The sequence below is a fragment of the Phodopus roborovskii genome, unplaced genomic scaffold, assembly GCF_943737965.1.
Source record: "Phodopus roborovskii unplaced genomic scaffold, PHOROB, whole genome shotgun sequence".
Lineage (NCBI taxonomy): Eukaryota > Metazoa > Chordata > Mammalia > Rodentia > Cricetidae > Phodopus > Phodopus roborovskii.
This window is the reverse complement of record NW_026126409.1, coordinates 33,626,106-33,647,486: the sequence shown is the minus strand read 5'-3', so window position 1 is coordinate 33,647,486 and position 21,381 is coordinate 33,626,106. Positions and strand designations below refer to the sequence as shown.

Sequence of the window (21,381 nt, the reverse complement as noted above, 5' to 3'; positions counted from 1 at the left end):
CAAACTGACTTAGTGGAGCCCATTCTGTATGGAGAGATACCAGCCTAGACACAGGGGTGCAGGGGTGGAGAGGTGCTTTGGACCTGCCTCAACTAGATAGATGATGGGACAGACTTAGTAGGCTTCCTATGGGAGGCCTTACCCTCTCCATGGAGCAGATGGGAAGAAGGAGGAGTGGAGGGAGCAGGGGGAGGGAGGAAGACTGGGATTGGAATGTAAAAAATAAATTAATTAAAAAAACCTATCATATGCATTGAAATCATCATTTTATTACATTTTTCTGAGTTCTGGATCTTTTTCACCTTACCGGTAACTTCTAGGCAGTGTTGGACATGGAAGACCCTAGCATGTTTAATGCTTAAATGAATAAATTAACCATAACACACTGGGTCAACTCCAAGGAATCAAATGCAGGTTGGTGAAATCTTACTTACATAATAAAGAGGTCAAAAATAGATTTCTACCTTGGAGTAGGGTAGAGCTACATGGCTGTCTTGCAAAATATTGTGACATGCAAAGTCCTGTCAGTTCACAGATTAGAAGATGCTATCTGTACAGATCTGAAGGTACTGAGCATCTTGAAAAGTAGAGTTGGGAACTCCTGATATATTCTCCAACCTCCAGATGTCACAGCTCTTCATACATCCTGATTTTGCTTCTGTTAGACTAGTTTTATTTTATTTTTAAAGAGTACATTAGATTTACTTAACAAAGTGAGAAAATACTGTAAAGTTTCAAAAGTTCCTATATAGCCCATCACTAAGATTCCCAAATTGACATCTTACAGTAGCATGACACATTTAACACTTTAGTAAAAACAGTACAGATACATTATTAACTAAAGTGCATAGCATAAAATTCAGCATAGATATTCAGATTTTCTATTTTTGGAATATCTTTTTTTTACTATAGTATTTCTATTCCATATATCTGCATAATTATGGAAATCCCATAGTATTTCCAATTGCCATATGCTCTCAGGTTCAATTTAGCCTCAGCAGTTTCTTGGATTTTCCTTCATTGTTTCTGTTTTACTTTTCTTGTTTCTTATCACCATGTGGTTCTGAATAGTACTGGTGTTGTGTTGTGTAGAGTGTCTATTTAATGGCAACTTTTGTGATGCTTGTCTCCTGATATGATTGAAGGTTACAGATCATTAGGAGGAAAACTGACATTGCCAGTATGAATGGATCTATCATGCTGGACTTATTCTCACAGTTAAGGGAGGGTTAAAATTTCTGCTTGTTTAAGATTTATTTTTTGTGTATGGGTGTTTCTCCTGCGGGTATGTATACATAGTACTTGCATGTCTGGTACTCTCAGAGGCCAGAGAGTCGCACCATATTCCCTGGAACTGGAGTTATGGTCGATTGTAAGCTGCCATATGGGTCCTCTTGAAGACCAAGTGCTCCTCACCACTGCATCATCTCTCCAGCCTGAGGGAGCTTCCTGTCAGGGGTTTCTACTTTATACTTCCTTAGTACTTTTCTTTTCCCCCTGTACTCTTTGGAGTGAACTTGTTCATATATAAGGTGATGGAATTTATACCTCCACCCCTAAAAGATGAAGATTCATACAAATTATTTAGAATTCTATTGGACAGGTGTTTCTGTTCTCTTACTTACTGATCAATTTACTCAACTATTTATTTAATTAAATGTTCTCATAGATGTTTATTTCATGTTCAGAGACTTCTTCTGCTCAAATCAGTTGCCATTTCCCACTGGGAATTCTTCCATTGGCCCTTGTGTTCTTTTCACAATTCTCTTGCTTGCATTTTGTCTGAGCACTTCCTTATTTTCTGGCAGTAAAAGATGCCCTTGGCTCATCTTCATTATTCCTGCAACTTCTAAAAGTAAACATTTCTCCAAAAGGTCTGCCTTCTTCCTACTGGTAAACGTAGTAATAACCAAGATCTGAGGTCATCTACAGTTTCCAGATTAAAGCAGGGTTCAATTTTAACCATAGACACAAAGAGAAAGTCATTATTTATATTTTAAAAAGAACCAGAAAACTCACATAAATACATTTTCTTTTTTGTTAGTTGCCCTCATCTAGGACACACACACACAATCTCCTTGCTAGAATCTAAAATGTGGTAGTAAAAACATGGAACAGTTTGCCTACTAAGTTGCTAACAGAGATTTCCTAATAACGAGAAATGCCAAGAATCTGATAGAACTGAAAATTACTATTGTTCTTTTGAATACCAATTTGGCAAGAACCTGAAATTTTCTTGTTTTAGTAATTTTGTATATAAGAATTATTCTTTAAGGAAAAAATTAAAAATGTGGGTAAAATTCTACATACACTAATATCAGTACTATATATAATATGAGGTTGGGTTAGCATATGAATTTAAAATTGGGGGTATCATTACTTCAGTCATTACATATTTCAAGGAGAAAATTATGCTGTTATGAAAATTAGCAATATGGGCTGGAGAGATGATTTAGTGGTTAAGAGCACTTGCTGCTCTTGGAGAGGACCCAAGTTCAGTTCTTAGCACTATGCCAAGTGATCAGAAGCAACGCTAACTCCAGTTCCTGGGTATATAATGCCCTCTTCTGGCCTCTGAGGATAACTGCACATAAATGGACACACACACATACATACATACATACACACACACACACACACACACACACACACACACACTAGGTTTTTTGTAAAACAACCACCCAGCAAAGTCTGATCAAGTTTTAAATTCATTGCAATTAATTTCTATACTTGTCCTAAGAGGTTTGTTGTTATTGATGATGGAGTTAAAAAAAAACCCTCAACATGATACTGCAAATATGTAAATGAAAGGTGATGTGCTGATTCAGAGTGGGAGCAGGAGGAGGCATGAGCTCACACTGAAGGCATCAGCCAAAGTTATAGCCTAAAGCTAAATTGCTAACTATACATGAGATGGAGGAAGATGAAGAGTCAAGACTGACTAAAGTTTTTGGCGTGGAGAATGGAAGATGTAACTGCCATTTCTGACTAGAAAACTGAGTAGGAGACCCAAATGTTTTCAGATACATTGAGTTTGAAATTTTTGTCCAATGCCAGAGAGATAGTTTTGATGAGTCTGGAGATAGGGAGAAGAATCTGGGCTAATGTATTAATTTGAGAGTTATACCAATGGGATATTATATAAAATTATAAAATTAAATGGGATCACCAATGCAGACACACACACACACACAGACACACATGATAGGAGATTCCATTATGTATATATGTTTCTCATACTGGTTAATGAATAAAGCACTGTTGGCCAATAGGAAAAGAAGATAGGAGGGACTAGGAGAGAGGAAGTAGTAAGGAGGAGTCAAGATGGAGAATCTGGAGAAAGCAGAATGCCGGCCAGCTCCCCGGTAAGAGAAGACCACGTGGAAATATTAGATTAACAGAAATGGGTTAATAATTAAGACAGAGCTAGCCGATAAGAAACAAGTAACTGGCCAACAGCATAATATCAAATACAGAGTCTCTGTGCCTTATTTGGGGCTGGCACGGCGGCGGGACAAGACCAGCGGTGGGAGGAACAACCTTACTCCTTACACACACATACCACCTGGAAACTGAACTCTGGGATAATTCCAATCTTGAAACTTTTAAGAGATAATTGCTGCTGGTACAGATACAAACTATAATTTTTTTTTTAATGAGAAAGGGGAAAGAATATTATAGAAAGAAAAAAAAAACTACTGGGATAATACATTTAGGAAGCCATGTGAGTTAAGAGTTACAAGAACATAAAGCAGGAAGCCAGAGACCCAGACAAGGATAATTGTTGCCAGGCAAGGGAGACCAGATTTTCCTCTGTGGGAGTATGTGCACCACAGAACACACACACACAGTAGATTAAAATGTAAATTCCCCTTTGGATGGAACACTCTAGCTTCAAGGTGAAGGATAAACTTTTGCAGGGTTCTGGGAAGAGGATATATGTAAGACATAAACAGCATGAAAATTTATACTTTGTCAGATGATGGAGATGGTATGAGGGAGGGACAAAGAAAGAGAAGTAGGGAGTAGGGAGGGATTGAGAAGACAGAAACAGAGAGAAAGAGTAAAGGAGAGATGGAGAGAATGAGAAATAGAGACAGAGACAGACAGACAGACACCAGGCTCCTGGCCTGCCATGAACAGGTAAATGGCAGAGATGTTTACATGCAAGAAGCAGACAGGCTATGGCTTAGGGAATGACAAAGTAGCTATATCTGTTTGTATATAAAGTGTCACTGGAGTGAACAAAGTGGAAAGTCTGACAGAGAGACATATGCAGTATGCTCTCAAATCAGAGCTGGTGACAGATGTGAAAGTTATCAACATGGAGGTGATCGGTAAGCCACCTGAGTGGATGAGATCCCACCCAATTGAAAGAAGCCAGCATTTTCTTCCAAACCCACACAAAGGCCAAGGCACTATGAGAGAGATTATGAGGAAAGGAAAAACACATGGAAAAGGAGAAAGTGGAAAGCCAAAGAAAAGGCCTGTGAAGCAGTCTAGTCCATACATACCATTATTTCTGTGTAAATGTATGTGGCTTGGCTTCCACACCCTTTCCCAGGCTGAAAGCATGGTTATTGACCTCTGTGGTCAGTGGATGCATTTCAAACTGATTACTTTAGGGAATAGTCTACAGTGATGCCTTTTCTTTTTTTAACATGGCCTACTAAAAATATGCTATGATATGTACAGCAATGTAATTTAAATTTAACAAATACATATTGGCACAAATGCCAAGAATACAAAGGTATGCAAGATACCATCTGTGGCTCTTATGTCATTTAACCAAATGAGAGACCCTGAAATCAACAGCACACTATATTCAAAATGCAAATTTACTTTAGTCCTATGCTCCCACTTATCTACTTAAGACCTTCGGTATTAAAGATTGCTTGTTGTTCCCAACAAGCACTCTTCCCCAGCGGCTGACATGACCATTGAGAATAACAATGACATTCCCAGGCTTCCATGTGAGATGTGGTCACATAATGAAGTCATCTAAATGCAAGGGGAAATGGAATCGGTAACTTGAAGAAAATGTCACTAAATGGAAAGGGCACCTCTTTCCTACTGCCTATGGTCTTCTGGCTGTAATATATTCATAAGGTCTAGAATTATAGCTACATCTTCAGCCAAGCAGTGGCTCATGGAACCAAAACATTGTGTGACAAAGCAATAAGAAAAAAGGAGTCTGAGTGTGTAAAATTTCTGGACTAGCTATAGACTTCTTGAATACAGGGAAAATTAATTAAGTAACTTATTGTTGTTTCTGGTGATTGGACAGACACCTAATATGTGTTTAGTATAATACTTAGTATGGAATTGTGTGAAACTGTCTATAATCTATCCACCTGTCATATCTATCTATCTATCTATCTATCTATCTATCTATCTATCTATCCATCCATCCATCCATCCATCCATCCATCCATCCATCCATCCAGCCAGCCAGCCAGCTAACTATCTATCATCTCTCACCTTTCTCTTATTGATCTATCTGGATATTTGGATGCATGACTCCAGAGTAGAAAGAAATGCATAGAAGATTTGATAGAATAACTCTATCAGGTACAAAGATAAGTACCTAGTGAAAATTCCAGTGTTTATTAACATATACAGACTTTAAAAACATCACTGTTTTCAATAATTGGTAACAACTAATAAAAAGATTTCATTTTCAGAAGTCAATATTACTGATTGCTATATTCAGGATAACTTTGCTAGTGCTTTAACTTACTTCTTTTGAAGGATTCATGGGCAGTGTAAAAATGGTTTTCCAGTACGACCAGACAAACATTGCAAAAAGTAGATGATAAGCCATGAGGCACACAACTAAAAGGAGAGAAACATAAGCATTACTGTAATATGCAAAATTTTACTCGTCATAGTATTCACAAAATATCCAAATTAACAATGATGATACACTATAAATAGTATTTATATCATATTAAGTGAAACTCTTTGAATAAAAACCTGCAGTCAAGAAGATATTTTAACATCTCTAAATGTATCATTATATCTATATCTATGACTAGAACCTCACCCTCTGTATGCAGACCCACCCTTTTGCAAACTGGCTGATCAGATCTTTCCTCAGTTGTGAAAATGGGTCATTTACATAAGAGGAAACCCAATATTCACCAAATGTTCAGACTCTCAGGCTTTATGAACTTTGCTTAATGACAGGCAGAGAACGCAGCTCCCATCTGAGAAGCCATTTGTCTGTTTGCTTAGCTCTGGTTGACACTGGTGGCTCCCTTGGTTATAATGACAACATGTAAACAGGGACCATCTGGAGGAAGTGATTTCTGCCTGTGGGGGTTCTAATGCCTGATTTAGTACACAGGGCAACTGTTAAGAAAAGTGTCCCGAGTATATATTTTTTGATAATAAAAAACTCACTTTGTATATTCTTTTAAATGCTGGAAGTACCACATGCATTTAAAATAATAATTTCATATACCAATAATAATTCTGTCTAAATAATGTATTAGCATAGTTCTGAAGTAAACAATTGCAGATAAATGTGCCAATTCAGAGAATAGACATGTTTGAGTGCTGGGGGTGCAGACCAGTGTTCAACTTCTTTTCTACATGGCACCAGGTCCCTTCTAACAAAAACTAAACAAATAAATAAGAAGAATATGAGATGTTTCATATTTTAAATTTTCACTGGCAATTTTAATTTCTTTCTAAAGAGTTATGATATTTATACCTGTGGATTGCTTTGCAATTTGGATTATCCAATATGGAACTTAAATCAGCATAACATGAGTAGAGGCAGAATTTCATAAACTCTGAAGATAGATAAATCAGCTCTGAAGTAGTAGTTCAAGCTGGGACAGGAGATTGTTCATATCCTTAGGTCTTGGAACTATAATGGTCCTTGAAACAATTATGGCCATTACAGAGTATTTGCTAAATATGTGACAGAATTTATCTTGGGATAAAATTAGAAAAAAATGAGATATCTTAAGTTCTGTCATATTACCATATTGTCAAGGAATAATTTTTTTAATTACAACAAAAATATAATGGGTACAATTTGTTTTTTTGAACTGTTTTTAAGACATTATCTCTGCAACCTTAACAATATTTTACCTTGTTCACCAATGTTTTCCATGGACACTAGAAACAGAAAAGAAGGTCATAGGTTATATGAAGCTTGAAAAAAGGACATTAAAATGGGTTGATAACTTGGCTTCCCTTCAAACCAACATTTTTTAAATGATTGCCATGGCTCTCACTGCTCCTTATACAACACCGGAGGGCCCAGACAAGACCTGGAGAACCACGATCCCTCAAGGGCTTCCTCTGAGGGTGAGGACAAGCCACAGACAGGCTGAAACAGGCTGGAACAAGAACCTGCATTCATTCAGTAATCCGCACGCTTTCTTTATCCTGAATTGTGTCACTTCACTAGCCATGTGATTTTCCTGGGATAGTAATAATGTCTTTTGGACTTTGGGTCTTTCTCTGTTGTACCAAGAGAAGGGTATATTTTTCTTGTTTATCTTTTTTGTTTTTCTACTCAGTTTTCCAGAATGAAATGTCACTGTCTTAAAACATGCTGGGGGTCATGTGACAGAGTTTAGTGGTGCCTGATTTGATACCTACCTCCTCCCCAAATATTTCTAGAGCCACAGAGCTCATGGCTTTAGAGAGCAGCCTGCCACATTACTGAATGGCTCTAAGACTTTAAAAATTCATGCTTATAACATGCTGAAACATATTCATGCATGGCATCTAGGTTTCCAATAAACAAAATAGCAATAAATAAAAACCTAAATGATAAAACCCCACATAGCTAACATTATTGTATCCTTTACATGTTTCTCCCGAGTCAAATGTACCGTATCTAACCCTTACTTCAGAGATCCAGTGAGGAAATGAACTCTGCTTTGCTTCTAATTTGTTAGCAAACTTGTAAGACAAAGCCATTTGTAAGCCAAGCATCACAATGCCTGTCTGGCTCACACTAGAGATAAGACAGCTCAGTCATGAAAGTGCTTGCTTTAAAAGCATGAACTTTTGGGTTCAATCACCAGTATTCACACACACACACACACACACACACACACACACACACACACACACCAAAACATCAACAACAACAAAAAACCAAAGTGAAAAAAAAAAAAACAAAAAAAAACAGCCAGGTATGCACTGGTAAATTTAGCCCCAGGGAGGCAGAGACAGGTTTGAAAAATTAAGGTAGACAGCTAATGAAGAATAATGTCGGACACTATCCTTTGGCTTCTGAATATATGTACACACATATGCACATGCACCTGCACACATGAGTGAATACCTACCCACATATACCAAAGTGTTCCCATAAACACATGCACACACAGATACACACCATGCACACATACAAATCATGCATACACACACACCATGCACACACATGCTCACATGCATTGAAACAAGTTTCCTAGGTTCGCAAACATGTTTGTAAGTTTGTTTACAAATGAGAGTCTCATCAGAGCTCACTTTCTCTGACTCCCTGAAGAAGCCTATCTGACAGGATAGGAAGATTCAAGGCCAGCTTCTTCTCTGTGTCTGAACAGACCACCACAGCCATGCATTTTTCTCTAGTCCTCGACTTCCCTGCCCTCCCAGGGGCTTCAAAGTGGTTGTAACCCTTTTCTATCCTCCAGTGGAACTAATCCAAGGTAATGCAAAAGCAATTTGGATGCATGTGTGAGTCTATCTCTGAGTAACCTTAATGACCTTTCCAGAGGAAACTGGGGCCGTAAGGAGCTCTACTTGCTAACACATGACTGCAGCACAGCAGTCAGAAGGGAAAACATAAAACAAAGAGCCATTCGGACAATAAGTACAGCTAGTGTGAGCCGATAACCTCTCTGTCCTGGAACAGTACTCTATTAAGTGGATAATCTAATATTATTAATTACATTATTAACTTCACAGGCACAATTTCAGTCATATCTCTTTCAAAGCTATATTTTTGCCATATTTGACTTGTACTTCACACAAAAAAGTACTTCAAAATTTATAAATGCTCTTCTATAATTAAACATGTTATATGGAGAGCTACACTTACAGCAAATTATTTTGACAACATTTAGCCTTTGAGATTTAACAGTCCCCAAAAGCCATGTTCAATTTTCCCAATATTACAGGGCTATCAAATTCCTTTTATTTCTTCCTTCCTTCATTCATTTCTTTCTTCTTCTCTTTCTTTTTCTTTTTGTTTTTCAAAACAGGGTTTTTCTGTGTATCTTTGGAGTCTGTTCTGGAGCTAGCTCTTGTAGACCAGGCTGGCCTCGAACTCATAAAGATCTGCCTGCCTCTGCTTCCCAAGTGCTAGAATTAAAGGTGTGCTACCACCACTTGTCCATTTAATAGGATTTAAATTAGTGGGTTTTTACAGTTTGTCTGAATTTCTCTTTATTTAAAGTAAACACAGCTATAGCAGATGTTTGCTTGAATGAAGAATGAATTCTAATAGGATACAATAAAAGCTCAAAGTCTGATTTTTCTCAACCACACGAAGTTCTAAATCAGAAGTGATATCACTTCTAAGGCAGAATTAATTCCTGCCCGGATGTTTGTAATGGGGAAAAGTCTCTTCCATTACTGAGACTCTTAATAAAGACTTCGATCAACTGTATGTATTTTAATAGTGGCTTTTAAAAGTGATAAAATTGCTTCAAAATACTTGGTAATCTTCTACAAGTCAGAGGCATAATTCTTTAATAGACACAACCAAAATTCTAATACTGGCCCTTCTTCAAAAGCCCTTGAGCTGGGACTTGAACAATTCACAGGGAACCTGGACTCCACTCCAGTCCTGTATATCTTACTGTGATCACAATGCATAGCTGCACTGTGCTTTGTGGAGTTAATAATATACTTTAATAAAATTGTATTAAAACTCAAAAGCCATATTAAGACCTAATAGTTCCTTTTGGAAGATGTATTATAAATATATACAAAGGTACTATTCAATTCATTAAAATTTTTACTTTTAAGTGTGTGTGTGTGTGTGTGTGTGTGTGTGTGTGTGTGTGTGTGTGTGTATGTTTGTGTGATCGAGCCAGGACTGTGGAGGCCAGAAGAGGGCATTAGATTACAGATACATGCATAACAAAATGGTACAGATTCTTAGCACAAGTAATGAAACAAAACCACACTTCAGTCTTGATGGGACACTTAGCATGGTACTTGTGAGGATGCTTCCTAAAGGTGAGAAGGGTTATTTTGGATCTAACACTTTGACTTAATGAACACAATCTTGCTAATTTTTTTTAAAATGTGAAACAAAGATGACTAAATCCTATATTCTCCTCAGACAGTACAAATATAATTTATTTGGGGGGGTATAGAGCACTTCTATTATTACATTAAAATGTTTACTATTTATACCTCTGGGAACAAGCTAAAATGTACAATAATAACACTCTGGGCTACATTCAAAATGCATTTGTCTATTGTTAACTTCAATAAATAGAATTTCTTCCTGCTCTGTGTCTTGCAATGATCAGTTTTGATCTAGAGACTTCCACTCCTCTACTGTGCCTCTAGGACTTAAGACTCTCCCCTGGCTAATTATGATACAAGAATCATAGTCCTTTATTGGCATGGATGGGATACAGGAAGAGACACAGAAAGGAAGCAACAAAGCATCACCATAGTTACTAAACTGCTCCTGCGTATCAAGAGTGAAATCAAGCACTCCATAGACCCCACCAGACCACAAGGCTGAGTTTGGGTTCCAGTTTTATTTCTTTATTACCCTTGCTACTTAGGTTTGCTTCCTATCTCTAGCTGCCACTACGATGTCATGGGGGGGGGTTGTTCTGTTTTGTTTAGCTTTTATAACAAGAAAACTGATACTGACTTTTACCAATTATTCAAATCATTCTCCCGGGCACTAACATCCTCTTACTTCTTTGTTCAACTCCATTAGTCTCTCGTATCCAGTGTCCTATGGTGATCACTCTTGTTGAAGCCTCCAGTGGCCTCTCTCTGCTGCTAATTTTTTATGCTCAAGTAATGCTAGCAGATCTAATTATGCTCATCTTGAAAAAGTTTGTCAAACTGACTGTGGATTTATCTCAGCAAGTAGAAGCCTCCTATAGCAGACTCCTTTGTCCTCTTAGCTTTTCAAGGATGTCACATTCAACTTTAATGTTCTAATGATCAACACTGACATCACCTTTAGATCTCTGTAGTGCCAGACCTAAAGCCAGACTTGCTATTCCTATGAGCATTTCCAGTTTAATTCCAACTGCAGCCTCTTATTCCTAATGCATTAAAATTTGTTTTCCTTATAACATATCTACCTCTACTTTGGTTTGGATTGAAATTAACTTTGGGTTCATGCACATACTAACAGGCATGCTCCTACTGTGTTATCTACAGTAAGGCTTACCTTTTTATTGTCTTTCTAAAACTTCTCCATGTGATCCTCCTACAACATGGTGATTTTAAATATAACTCCAGAGCCCACCTTCCTCTCCATCCTCAGGCCATGCTACCCCCTTCCAGAGCACACTGTTTCTACCCCTCTGGGTTTTCTGAGTAACACTGTCTCCTCCTCAAAAGCCCTTTGGCTGGCACGTTAGTCAGTCACAAGAAACCTGGACTGTACTCCAGCCCTCTCATACATGTTACTGTGATCACCAATACAAACCAAAGCTGAGCTACAATTTTTTCTGTTTAAGTAAGAAGTTGTACTTTATCTTGAAGAGTCCTCCTACTCTAAATCAAACTATTATCTTTTAATGTTTTCTGTAAAGGAAAAAAAAACTGATTTATCAACCTCAATCAAAAGTGACTCTAAAAATAATTTTGTCATTGGATTTATATAATCTGATTTGTGAAGGACAGGGAAAAACAGCTTCAGGATAGAAACGGAAGGGAAGGATGAGGCTTCAATAGTGTAGAACTTAAACTCCCACCTGCGTTGCCATGGGAGCCAGTCCTCACTGCATACACACATTATACACATCCTTGACACTCTGTGACACACAATGGGTCCTCACACAGCTTTGAAAACTTCATGATGCTTCAATCGTTTGTTTTCAACGAAGAAGCAAGCCACATTTTTTTACTAACATGTAAATTGATAAAAAGCCATCTCCCTAAAAGCCAGTCCAAGACTTGCGCTACATTTAAAATACCCACCCCCAATCCTCGTATCATCCTTGATGTCACAGGTCATCAGGCCACCTGTCCTTCAAAATCACATATTCAATGGGTCTCAGCCAGAAGGTCTGAGCAGTCTAAGAGACCTCAGACAGTGGAGCCAGGATGTATCCCTGGTGCACAAAAGGACTTTGCAAACATATCCCCCATGGAGGGATAACTGCCTTATTCTAGAGATAGGAGAGAAGCCCTAGTCCCTACTTCACAGGACCTGTCAGATCTACATGACCCCAACTGGATGGCATTCCCCTACATATTGTATTGTGGTGGGGGGTTGGGAGGGGAGGGTGTTTAGAGTGCATGGGAGAGGGTAGAGAGGGCAAAAGGGAGGGAAGGAGGGAGGGAGAGCTTGGGGGGGAGGGAGGGAGGGAGGGAGAGGGAACTGGGATCGACATGTAAAATAATAATAATAAAAAAAAAAAAAAAAAAAAAAAAAAAAAACAAAAAAACGCTTTGACTCCAAAATTTAAGTTGAAGAACAAGTTACTGGGGAAAAGTATTTCTATTTTTGTTTCCACAGAAAATGAAAAGATGTGGATTCCTTCCAGACTAATGTGGTTTGATCACACCAGACCGCCTGAAACAGAGTACAAGCTGATCCTACATTCCAAACAGCTGGACAAAACAGCCCTACAGACTACAGCTAGGATATCTGAATCTTCTTCGAATCCCCCAAGACAGCGCCCCTTACCAGCAGGAAGTAGTTTGGAAAGAACGACGCCCAAATTCCCAAATATTGTGTATAAATGTTTGTTTTCATTTAATTGGACTTTGTTATATAAAATTAAATAAAAAATACTCTATATGCAAAAAAAAAAAAAAAAAAATCACATATTCACACTGCTCACCCAGTTCCTTGGGCCATTGTGCTTGTTTCTAGGTTGGATTGTATTGACTGACCCTGAAAAGTTCCTCTGTCCTTATGCTCAATGCTCCTTGCCACCCTTGAGCTGCAGTTTGAATGTTAGTATCTCACAGATGATCCCTGTCACAACCCTTTGCCCAGGCAACCACTCTCTTCTTTGTCTTCCTTGCTACTAAATGCAGGCTTTACTTCTTTTCTTCCTTGCGTTTCCTCTGGGTTGCTCACTGAGATCTGCATCCTGGATTTATAGCTTCATTGTCATTTTGTCATGGGCTAGTTTGTTTTTGTTTGTTTGTTTTTGTTTTCCTTTCTAAACACTCAGTTCGTCATTCAGGACAGCTCTGAGAATTAAATTATTTAAAAAATATATTCACTTGGCCTGGAGCTTGGCATGTATTAAGGGCTCTGAGTTGAATGCTGAGGCTAAAGACAGAGCCAGAGAATGGAAACATTGTATCTTATAATGCCTGTTGCTATCTGAGGTTAGTTTGAACAGAGCAAAGGCTGGGTGGAGACAAGAGGGAATTTGGTGGTAGTGAGGGTGGGAGAGGATCAGATAAGAAACATTTGTTAAATGCTTACTATATGCAAAAATTTGAGCTAAGACATTTAAATGTTCATCTCATTGATGTGCATGAAATTATAGTTTTAAAATCTGAACCTTTCTCCCAAAGATAGGACAACTTTTAAATGTCAATCAAATTATAAGATATGGAATTGAGATCTATCTATGGGCCCATCTGACCTGAAAAATCTCTTGAGGATGCCATGTGGCCTCCCAGGACCTGTGATATTCATTGCCAGGCTTTCTGGTAGACATCTTCTTTGATTGCTTCCAACTTCAATGACCTGTACTCAACTATTCTGCTAATGTTGGATACCCATACCATTGGGTACTTCTGAAGGAGACAGGGGAAAGCAGAGAGTAAAAAAATCTTCTACCTCCCCTCCTCTTATAGCCTTAAAGTATCTAGGAACAGACATATGAACTTTGGTCACTGTTAAAAATACTCCAGAAGCCATATTTGTGGGCAAAGCTTGAGTTTACACTCTTCAGAGTTTCTCACTTCAAAACTGAGTAAGAGCTATGTTGTTAAGGCAAGGCTGGGTTGGTTAGTGGTGACAGAAAATCAGGGGCGTCCTAACTTTCAGCCTCACTGATATACATGAAGAGGAATTCAACCTGGGACACTTTAAGGATCCATCCTTGGATGGCTGCTAGTTAGGGTACAGAAAATCAGGCCACCCTGACTTAGAATTCCCAGTTCTTACCTTTGGGAAAATATCAAAACCTAGAACTGTCTCTTTCCTGCTCCAATGGCAAGAAAACCTCTCCACTTTTTATCCAAGCAATGACTCAGCTTGAGATCTGCCTCCTCTAGACATTTTTAGGGCACAACACAGTAGAGTTAAGGACAAGCACAACATTAGGCAACAGATTCCTAGAGCCCAGTCATCTAATATGCCCAACGAACTACATGCCTGCTGAATGCAGTCCATTATCCCTCTCCTCTTCCAGGTTCTGGAATCCACTAGGCATTCTACTCACCATTTCTCTCTCTAACTATTTTGCGTCCCTAGAATCAGTGGAATGAGTACTAGTCCTGTTGTGACTGGCTGATCTTCCTCAGCATAATGTTCTCCAGGTTCACCCATGCCATTGCATGTGTGGCAGATTTAACATGTGTGCTTCAGCAATTTGATGATAGTCATTTGAATACTCCAAATATTTACATAACTCCATTCTACAGATGGTATTAAGACCTAAGACACACATTTCCTGACTTTACTTAAATCATTAAGAATGGTTATATCATCCCAGTTCTCCATTCTGAGAGGAAGGAAAGACTATTTTATGATCGCTGACACTTTTATTATTAGCAAAGAAAAAAAAAGTGATTCCCAATTACTGGCTAATGAGCAGTGTAGATTAATGGGGAAATCTGATCTCTTGCCTAGTTCCTTGAAGTTAGTATCCTCATTTACTCAATGGAATCAAATAATCTGTATTTCAGAACAGACAAGATTAGGGCCAGCAGGAAGCTCAGTGCATAAAAACACTTGTCTTGGGAGCTTGATCCCTTGGACCCACAGCATGGAAGGACACTCTCAAAAGCTGCCCTCTGAGCTCCACCCACACACTATGACACACGCACATACATGTGTGTGCACACACAACACAATGAGTAAATACTGTAATATATACAAAAAAGATTCCCAATGACAGCAAAGTGTGCAGACTTCAGTATGGGTGTAATTTATTCGTCCTGCACACACTGGTAGGGCCCTCCATTTTCTACACATGGCTACACTCAACTTCAAGTTCAAATAAGCATGAAACCTTCTCAATTCCAACCCTCTCCCTCTTCAATTTCAAATATTTTTTTCTTAAGGAAAACCAGAGAGGCGTTGAGAAATTTCTTTGAACCATGGGTTGTGTTGGATTCTGAACTCTCACTGGTTCTAGCTGGTTCCCATGTAATAAGCTTTTAAAGGGAAGGTCAGGAAGAATCTATATCCTAAGGCATTTCCTTCATTAGAACCTAAATTACATAACTGGAAGGACTATGCTACTCGAATTACATATACATATTGTTTTAGTTAACTTTTCTGTTGTTGTTATAAAATACCATGGCCATAGAAACTTACAGAAGGAAGATTTTATCAGAGGCTTACAGTTTCAGGGGGTGAGTCCATGACCAGCATGGTGGGGAGCATGGCATCAGGCCATCAGGTATGGGACTGAGCTTTAGCTAAGAGCTTAGAGCTTGAGACACTCGCACAAGGCAGAAAGACCAAGTGGGAATGGCATTGGGCTTTTGAAATTTCTTAGCCCCCGGTGATGCACTTCCTTCAATACGGCCACTGTACCACCTAATCCTCCTTAAACAGTTCTACCAGCTGAGGACCAAGTATTCAAACATGTGGGCCTATGGAGTCCATTCTCATTCAAACCAACACACACATACGTGTTGTTAACAAGCTACTTGTATTTTAATTATGTTATCACTTTTGAAGCATATGCGAACAGGTAGGAACAATTTTTGTCATGTGTTTTCTTAATGTCAATATATCGACTTTTCATTATCTGGTGTGGTGACAATAATCACAGAGGACAAAATATATTATTGTTTTTAATTTCTCACGATCAAACATTAGCTATTTTATACATTAAAAGAAACAAACAATGGTTCTCTAAAGAAACAAACAACTTCAAAAAACTATCCCCACCACAGACTATTTGTTAAATGACCAAAGAATGCACACAACCTATTTTAAGATTACATCATTATTTCTAGGTTTGTAAAATCTATTTGGCATGAGGCAGCACTCCAGAGCTCTCCAGAGAAAGGAACTTCACAAGGATATAATACTAACTGCTGTGTTCAGGGTACTCACTGGAACAGAATTTACAAGACTGTGCTTGAAGAGACAAATTCAGTAACTGCTACAAATACAGCACTGGGTCCCAGCCTCTGCTAATCGCCCAGGGAATCAGGTTGTGCCCTCCCTTACTCTGCAGTTCCGGATAACTAGAAATAGTGATTGCCTTTGGAAACCTCCCTGTCATGTGATCACGAAGTCCTTACACATCCCTTCTTTGGGGATGGGGGCAGCTTGCATTACATGATCTTTCTTTGGTTCTAGCTTGCACTGCACAACGTCTGTCTCTCCTTAATTATAGGAGATAGTACCCTTCCCCTACACATCATTCCTCTCCAGCATTAGCACAATCTACCTGGCAGCTACAAGGAGCATTCACTTGAAGCCAGAGCAGATTTTGCGTCCTCAAGGCAGCTCACAGATGTGGAGGACTTGGATTACTACAGCAGAATAGGGCACTATTACACAAAGCACCAGTTTACAGACTGGATAGATTCCTAGCAGCTTACACACTGGATAGATTCCTTATTATAAGCAGGAGTTATAAAATTACTTTAAAGAAGGCAGTTGTCAATATGTGAACTGAATGTCTTCCTTTGATCACCGTGGGAGCTCATCTCGCTTTTCCTGCTGGGCTAGATCTTTACTTCGGGTTTCTAGAACCATTTCCCTGATCTTCAGTCTGTAAAGGCTATAGAAAATTTGTCATTCATTCATGAATCTTGTTCAGTCCTTGGGTTATGGGCCAGGATCTAGGTCATAATTAATGTCCACAGTATTAATTCAAAGCGCACTAATTGCCACATTTTTCTCCACCAACTTATGCTTACCTACCATCTTGGTAAGCCAGCAGCAATTAAGTTTTCTGCCTTGAGCCTGGTGGCCAGCATTCTCATGAGGGCACACAACCCACTAATGAAGACTTCCCCGTGGGTGAGGTGGGACTATTCACAACTCCCTGCCCAAGAACTTGCTGCTGAACCATGAAATGGCAAGAGAGGAAAATGCTGTTACATTTCATGGATACCCCTAGAGACTTTCACACTTGGACACCTACCATAAGCAGCTATGTAATAATCTTCCACTAAAATTACCTTCTTTGGAAAACCTGTACAGTGATCCTCAAAAGAAAGTAGCAGAGAATGACCATATTATTCAGAAATTCAGTTCCTAAGTAGCCCCAAAGAACTTACATCAAGGATGCAAACAGGTGTTTGTGTACACTGTAGATGGCAGCATTATTTATAATAGCTAAAATAGGCGAAACAACTCAAATGCCTATTGGCAAACAGAATGGGGTATGTACATACAAGGGCACAGTATCCAGTCTGTAAAAATGAAACTTGCCACATGCTACAATATGGACAAGTTTTGAACACATAACCCTAATGAAATAAACCAGGAACAGGGGGTCAAGCAGCACGTTTCCCCTCAGAGGTCACTAGAATGCTCAGACTCGGAGTCAGAAAGTTGATGGTGATGGTGAAGGGTGGGGTTATTATTGTTTAACAGGTACAGAAATTCAACTTGTGAGTTTGTTCTAGAGATGGATGATGGTTATAGTTATGGTACAGCAATTCCAATGTACTTAGTACCAATGTATTGTACACTTAGAAATGGTTGGTACAGTGGATTTTTATGTTATTTATACTTAACTGCAGTAAAGACAAAAACCCGCCTACTCCAGAGTCTATTCACAATCACAAACAAGTTAATATTTAATGTTGGCTGACGTTTTCTCTCTTACCCTGGGAAGTAATCCCAGAGTGATAAGCAGAGAAACACAGCCAGACATCTCTGCCAGTGAAGAGGCTCATTCATAAGTATACCCGGGTTCTCAATGCCTGAGAATCAAAAGAATGTGTGCCCAAGCAAAGCAACAACCCCGCCCCCTGCCCATGACCTTTCCCAGTCAATAGGAAATAAATTATGTTCAGCACATTCTTAACAAGGGTTGCGGCGAGGAAAGGAAGGAACTGAAACATACTGTAGAAAGTCATTTTCAAAAGCTAAATTGAGTAACAATTCCAGTCAATATTTTTATGGGAAGATTTACTCATCTGAGAACTACAAAAATGAATGTGGGGGTGTCTGGACAATGCTGACTCAGCCAGAGTGCTTCCTGCAAGTACATTTTAGTTCATTTTTTTAGTGATTGCTTTTGTAGGTATATTGGTTCAAATAATTTACCTGGTCTGAATTGTAGTTATTATTGGACATAGATGTTTTTATTATACTGTATTGTCCTTTCAATTCTAAAATAATGTCTACAACTAATTAATCTAATTCTTTATTACACACAATAACATTTGAAGTCCAAAAGGAAAAGACCATCTATTTGCAATCCTAAAAACTTCAGTGTATAAATATATGTAAATAAGTACTAATATAAGCTTTTATGAACACAATTAGTCAAATAATAAAAAGCTAATCTTCTCATGGAGGACTCTGGGCTTTGTTTTTTTGTCTTTGCTTTAAATGTCTACTGTTCTCACTAGGCTCGATTAAACAAACCCAGTGGGTACCCACCATGTATTCTTTCATTCCAGAAAGTGAATAGACTGAACATTACTATGCATCAACTTTTCTTTCAGGAAGGAGGACTACCACTATGAACGTGCCAGACATGGTCACTGCCATGAAGTTCTTCTGTATCTTATTTCCAGATATTAAGGGTCAGAAGATCCTGGTTTGGAACATTGTGCAGATCTTCCCTCTGCATATCATATCTTCTGGCTTTAGTCCCTCTCTTGCCCTCTGGCTCATCTGAAATTGAGACTTTCTCTTCGAGTTCTCAACTGTGTTGTTTTCTTTTCTTTCCTTCTTTCTTTCTTTTTTCCTTTCTTTTCTTTTCTTTCTTTTTTTTCTTTTTTTTTTTTTGTTGTTGTTGTCATCGTTTAGGTAATTTGGTGAGAGGAGGGGCTATGGGGTGTGTTGTTGTTTAAGTAGGCTCTTGTCAAATTGCTTAGCCTGGCCTTGAATTCCCAACCTTCTAGACTGTAATCTCAAATGCTGGGATTATAGACAAATATGCCTATATACTAATATGCCCAGCACCCAATCCTTCCTGCCTTCCTTTTTATTTTTTTAGATTACATAATCATTTATTTGTTGTCTTTTCCCCAAGGCCAGTGTGAGCTCCAAGTCTATGCTGTTTGGTTTGTGTCTGTTTAACCCAAGCCTTGACCTATGTGGGAAAAGGACGCTTAGTTTAGGAAACTACCTTCATTAGCTTGGCCTATATGAAAGTCTGTGGGGGTATGATCTTGATTAATGATTGATGAGTGATGGCCCAGATCGCTGTGGATAGTCCCATTCCTTCATAGGTGGTCCTGAGTTGTCTAAGAAAGTAGGCTGAGAAAGCCATGATGATTAAGGCAGTAAGCAGCATTTGCACGCCTTCTGCTTACCTCCAGCTTCCTCCCTTCACTTCTCTTGGAGGTGGACATTACTTGGAAGTTTACATTGGAATAAACCCTTTCTTCTCTGAGCTGTTCTTGGTCATCATGTTTTATGCTAGCAATAGACTCTAAGTCAGACAAAGACCAACCAATAGATGTTTCTGAATGGATAAATTAAAATGGTTCAAAGTTTATGGATGCTTGAAATGCATTCCATCTTTGGATTTTGAAGTTGCTTATTAAAGGATAAGTTTTGCAGTGGATCGATACCATTCCTCTACCCCCTGCTCTGACTAACATGTAGCTCCAAGTTCTATGTATCTTAGTTTTAAAAACATACCTATTTCTGAAACTAATTGTATTTCGTGAAAAAAGATGTTATGATGAAAGCCTTGATTAAGTCACACTGGTCTCTGCCCTTCATCTTCCCGTATTCCCTGGCCTCCCTGGAGAAGCCCTGGATAATTAGCAGTCAGGGTTAAGTACATAAATCCCTGACAGCCTTTCTTCCTAATGCATGTCACATGGGGTTGCCACTTAGTAACACACTGGATCATACATTAGCCCTGCAATTCAGAGCCAGCTTGTGACTATCAGTTGGAGTCTCATAAGTGAAATTATTTCTTTTCTCCTTTATAGCTGATATCAGACCTCTCTCATTATAGCTCAGACAACTGGTTTTCAGCAGGTGCCTCTCTTACTCAAGTACTACTGATGTGAACTACATGTCCCTTATAGACAGCACTGGAAAACCATCTCTGCAAACCCGATGAAAGCCACTCTGCAGACGAAGCTACCCCTCTTGGAGACTGAGACAACCCCTGGACCCCCAAAAGGATCCAGAACATAATCCAGGGGATCCGGACATAATTGGTCTGGATATTTTTCTTTTGTTTTAGTGTTGGGGAAACCCCAAGTTTTAGACATGCTAAGCACATAGTCTACCATAAAGCTAGGCGCCTAGTCCCTAGTCTCGGTTTTAAGTTACTTCATTCCCCAAACACACTACAAATGCAATGAAAACCCATTATTTTTTTCTTTTTTTTTTTACAAAATGCACAAGAAACAGAATTGTAATTTTAGCTGCATGCAGGAGAAAAAAAGAGAAAACATTTTCACTTTCTAAGTTTCACTGAATCGCAAAAGATATAAAGGTCCTTGGATGTACATGAAGTCTTCATCCAGATTTTATATCTATTATAAGATGATCCAGAAGACTTAAAACCAATTCATAGCTATTTTATGCTTTCCACATTTTGCTTTAAAAGGCTTATAACAAGAGGTTTCTGCCTGTGGGTCAGGGTTCTTTTATTGGCAGACTTCCTGAAGGCATCTGTCTTCTCTTGGTGACATTAGTGTAGAAAGCCAAGTGGGTCACGAAATGAAATCTCAGGACACCATGGAGAAGTGATAGCAAGGAACACAGCCCAGCCACATCTACAGGCACCTCATTTGCATTCTTAAATGTAATCAACAGAGTACCTAAAATGAACTGCCTTCAAGAGTGCAGAGAAGTCATAGGATGACAAATGCAACCAACATTGATTT

At 38.7% G+C, this 21,381-nt stretch overlaps 1 protein-coding gene across 1 annotated transcript in view; it reads right to left on the bottom strand.

Annotated features, from left to right (window-relative positions):
- Positions 1 to 21,381, bottom strand: part of Zdhhc2 (zinc finger DHHC-type palmitoyltransferase 2) — a 55,841-nt gene that overhangs the window by 27,490 nt on the left and 6,970 nt on the right. Inside the window, exons 2-3 of the mRNA XM_051182294.1 lie at positions 7,105 to 7,131; positions 5,741 to 5,835 (exon numbers count right to left, since the gene is read on the bottom strand). Coding sequence (XP_051038251.1) covers positions 5,741 to 5,835; positions 7,105 to 7,131 — 122 coding nt within the window. The remainder of the gene's footprint in view (positions 1 to 5,740; positions 5,836 to 7,104; positions 7,132 to 21,381) is intronic.